This window comes from Rhinopithecus bieti, unplaced genomic scaffold, assembly GCF_001698545.2.
Source record: "Rhinopithecus bieti isolate Rb0 unplaced genomic scaffold, ASM169854v2 scaffold_26871, whole genome shotgun sequence".
In the NCBI taxonomy this organism is placed as follows: domain Eukaryota; kingdom Metazoa; phylum Chordata; class Mammalia; order Primates; family Cercopithecidae; genus Rhinopithecus; species Rhinopithecus bieti.
Window position 1 is genome coordinate 38,027 of NW_016812402.1, and position 4,753 is coordinate 42,779.

At 31.7% G+C, this 4,753-nt stretch overlaps 1 protein-coding gene across 1 annotated transcript in view; it reads right to left on the minus strand.

The window, feature by feature from the left end:
- The window catches only part of HECTD2 (HECT domain E3 ubiquitin protein ligase 2), a 95,467-nt gene that overhangs the window by 11,520 nt on the left and 79,194 nt on the right, over positions 1 to 4,753 (minus strand). Inside the window, 2 exon segments of the mRNA XM_017896331.1 lie at positions 1,190 to 1,348; positions 4,051 to 4,139. Coding sequence (XP_017751820.1) covers positions 1,190 to 1,348; positions 4,051 to 4,139 — 248 coding nt within the window.

A 4,753-nucleotide genomic window follows, 5' to 3' on the forward strand; every position in this document is an offset into this window, starting at 1 on the left:
TTCTGACTGGGTGCAGTGGCTCATGCCTGTAATCCCAGCACTTTGGGAGGCTCAGGTAGGCGGATCACTTGAGGCCATGAGTTCAAGACCAGCCTGGCCAACATGGCAAAACCCCGTCTCTGCTAAAAAAAAAAAAAAAAAAAAAAAAAAAAAAAAATTAGCCAGGCACAGTGGCGCGTGCCTAAAATCCCAGATACTCTGGAGGCTGAGGCATGGGAATCGCTTGAACCCAGGAGGCAGAGGTTGCAGTGAGCCACGGCGGAGCCACTGCACTCCAGCCTGGGTGACAGAGTGAGACTCTGTCTCAAAAAAAAAAAAGAAAGATTTTCTTACATTATATTACAACTGAAGTTATCCATAAATATTTAAAATAGAAAACTGACCCAATATTTCAAAATTTTCAATATAATTTTATGAAAAAATTAAAGTTTTATTTTAAATTATTAGAAAAGGTAAATAACAGCACGATTAGAATGATTTTCTATATTTTACATAATACATTTTCTACTCCTTTAAAACCACAAATTTTCATACAAATCTAGGCTGGCATAGATTTGATATAACTGTCATCATTTAAAAATTATTAATAAAAACGATCCCATTGTTCACATAAAGAAACTAAACTGAAAGGTTAAATAACTTATCCAAATTCACAGAGCTAGTAAGTGGCAGAGCCTGGATTTGAATTACTGCCTGTCTATGTTGTAAAATCTCAGGAGCACTGCAAAGTGGGTGACATGTCTCTCTAAGGAAAGAAAAAGCTAATTGATGTTCTCACTCATAGGTGGGAACTGAATAATGAGATCACTTGGACTCAGGAAGGGGAACATCACACACTGGGGCCTATCATGGGGAGGGGGGAGGGGGGAGGGATTGCATTGGGGAGTTATACATGATATAAATGATGAATTGATGGGTGCTGACGAGTTGATGGGTGCAGCACACCAACATGGCACAAGTATACATATGTAACAAACCTGCACGTTATGCACATGTACCCTAGAACTTGAAGTATAATTAAAAAAAAAAAAAAAAAAAGAAAAAGCTAATTGAAAAAAGGACATGAGTTATAAAGGTTGAAGGAAACCATATTTAAAAGTAAGAATAGCATTAGGAGGAGAGAGACTGTGCAGGTGAAAAAAAGATGATTTAGCATTAAAGGATGAGATATTAATAACTTTATACTTACAGGCATAATTTGACATAAGTCGTCAACGGTAACACTGCAGATGCCTACTGGTATATTTTGATCACTAGGAATGATGGGAGGGCTCAATAATTTCTTGTAACAGCAGGGAGGGAAACGAATATCCAAAGTGATGCTGTTATAAACAGCTAGTCCCATAAGCTATGCATACTAAATGTTAAGCATTAACATAAAATCCATGACAACAAATGAGTTCTGAATTATGCATCAGTCTATTTTTTGCATACTTCTTTCAGATTTAACACTGACTTTCTAATTAGTATCACATATTTCCTTTCCCCTCTTTCATTTATTTTCCCTTTATTTTACATAATATAATTCCTTGATTACAAAAGTCATGTAAAAGGAGTGGTTTAGTTGACAGTATTCAATGATTTCCCTAGAAAAGTTTATCTAAGATCACAACAGACAGCAACTTAAGACATGCCTGTAATTATTTAACAGAAAACATTTTCTAAATTTAAACAAAGATGTTGGCAATTTTATAAGCAGCAGCAACAGTTTATTCAGTAGAACTCACTGTAGAATACTGGTTTTGGAGATAGCCATTTTAGTTATTTTAAAATTAAAACAGACTATGTGTGAAGAAAAGAGCTAAACTGAATAAACATACAGATATAAATACGCTATTGATAAGCTAATAGGATAGGTAATTTCCAACAGTAAAACTTGAAAGACTTATGTTACTTGGAGCTTCTCAGTGTCAAAGTTAAAAAGCTACAGATGTTATAAATTTTTCTCAGGATTATTTACTAGTTATATGGTGGAATGTAACTTATCCATTTATGGAAAGAGAGGTTTTAGATCAAATTTCATAATATTTCAACAGTCAATTATATAAAGCTATTAAGGAAGTAATTCATTTTATAGGCTCATAAGGAAATCTAAACATATGAGCTGGGTAAATTACTGAAAATAACTTTTAAAAATTGGAAGACCACCAAAATTTCAATTTGCTAAAGTGTAATGAAGGCTGATAATAAGGCCTTATACTTAAAATAATTGTATTAGAAACACATTACTGTCAGAACTACTAGAACAACACATCTTTGGTCCTGAAATTTTAAAACTGGAGATATATATGAAACCAACTATATTTTCTCAATGTTCATACCTGTTATTTCTCAAATTTCAGTTCCCAATTCCTTACCTGACCACAATCCACTCTCATCCCACATTTCTCCTATATAGTATTATGATTTTTACAGCATCAATTTAGCTTTCTATAGGTTTTATATCTGTGTGTGATAAACACACATAATAATGAGAGTAGCAATTCTAATTTTTAGATCCAATTGTTTAGCTTGAAATATAGAATAGCTAAACATGCTTAATATGCAATTTGGGGTAATGACTAAACAGAAACTAGTATCTATAGCAAAAAAATGAGCAATTTTATGATTTTATGTATAGTATCACTTAAAAATATAACTAAGCTATAATACTTTATTGTACATATTAGAGTCAAAATATCATCCAAATCTAAATTGTGATATATGAATATAAAGCATGACAAACATTTATGTATGAAAATTTAAATAGCTCATAGTATAGTGACAAGCATCAATGATTAGGCCCTTCAATGAAGATGAAACATTCAACAAATGATGACTGCAGATACTAGAATATAAACAGGAGTCTCAGAACTGTTAAGTGTTATTCTCTATGGAATTTAGCACTTTGGACCTTCAGACATAACAATATATACAAATTTTCAAGTTGAGTTTACTATCTCAATGTGCAGTTTGTTCTCTACTACCCTTTCTTTTATTAATCTCGTCTCTCAATTTCCATATATATGTGCCTCATAATTTATTCCAACAGATGTAACAAAGACAGACATTCAAAGATGGCTCTTCATTCATTTTCTGACGGTATTTTCCATAACTTTCAGTGTGCTTGCTGCTGCTCTCTACCAAGCCCAGCACAATTTAGCCTTTTTTATTCTCACCACGCTCTCAGCTTATAATGTCCCACCACTCTCACCAGCCATATGTCAATCAAATGTAATTGTTCCATTTTTAAATCTCTATCCTCTCTGGGAGAAATACATTGTATATTTTCCTTCTCAGAACTCCTTAGTACTTACTGCCATATGGTCATTTGACTCTGAGAACAGATGAAGAATTTCCCCCTACTTGTAAACCTTCTTATCTCCAGTGCTTGCTTATTTATTTACTCTTCCCTCCTTTCCTCCACAAACAACTATATTTCTTGGAATCTAAAAAGCTAATGTAGAAGGCATCTTGTCCAATCTCCTACCCAATGCGGAAATGCCCTCTACAATATACTACAATATACCTGATAGGAATCATAGGATTGCAAATGGACTTATAAAACTTAAAAAAACCTACAAAAGAATACTATATACTTTAAATATTCCCATTCCATTCAATTTTTATGAATGCTCCCTTTACGTTTCAGGATTTGGAGGCATATTAAAGAGCTAGATTTAATTCCCCAATTTCAATTCAGTAAACTGAGGGAAATGAGCACAAAGTGAAAGAACAGAAAAAAATACTTCATGATAAATGGGGAAATACTTTGATTTTTTTCTTAAAAAAGCCTTAAATTAGTGATAACTTCGATTATATGTGAAATAGGAAAGAACCATTTTTATTTTGAGATAAGGTTTTCAGAAAAGTATCAAACTCTCATTTCTTTCAATTAAGTCTACTGACATATATTACACATAACAAAGATTACTGAAAATCTAATAGTACACTTGACAATAATATTTAATTTGATAAAATGGCTAAAGAAAACAGTTTTCTAAAATACAGATAAAATCTTTAAAAATCTCTAATCTATTAGCACCTCCTAGTGGAAAGTTTAAAGGATACAATTCCAACCAATCGGAATTCAGAATAGTTATCACATTTAAAGCTGCTAAACCAATGGCAGTGTGAATCCTTGTGATATGTAAACATGCCTAAAAAAACACACAAATAATTTTATTATTAACATGACTGACTTAAAAAAATCAAAGTGGAAAACATGTACATGACATCTCATCTATTAGAAGCTAGCCAATTCAACAATAATTCTGTTACAAATCATCTTTCAAGTTAAAAATTTCAGATTATTTATGGGACTATATATTTGCAAATCTCAGCAAATATAAATATATATATTAAATATATATGGAGAATATTTTATTCCTGAACCAATGGTAGAAACAGGGTAAAAGATACAAACTAAATTAATCAGATAATTTTATAAAAGTATAGTTTCATAGATTATAAATTATGATCAAAATTAACTTTGAGGATATCAGAAGACTTCAATTTATCACTGTCATCCCTATTTCCCATCACATACACATATAGAAAAGAAAACTAAAGAATAAGGAAAACACTGAAAACTCTCCTTTGAAAAGTTTAACAGATAGTAAGGATTATACAGGTAGTTTCTGTAAAATAAAAAATTTCAAAGGCTTATTTTTTCTTAAAAAATTAATTCATGAATTTTTATTAAAATGACCCATTAATGAAAGAGGCTTTAAATGTTACTATACAGCAAACTACAGTTTTGTGTTTTCCTTAT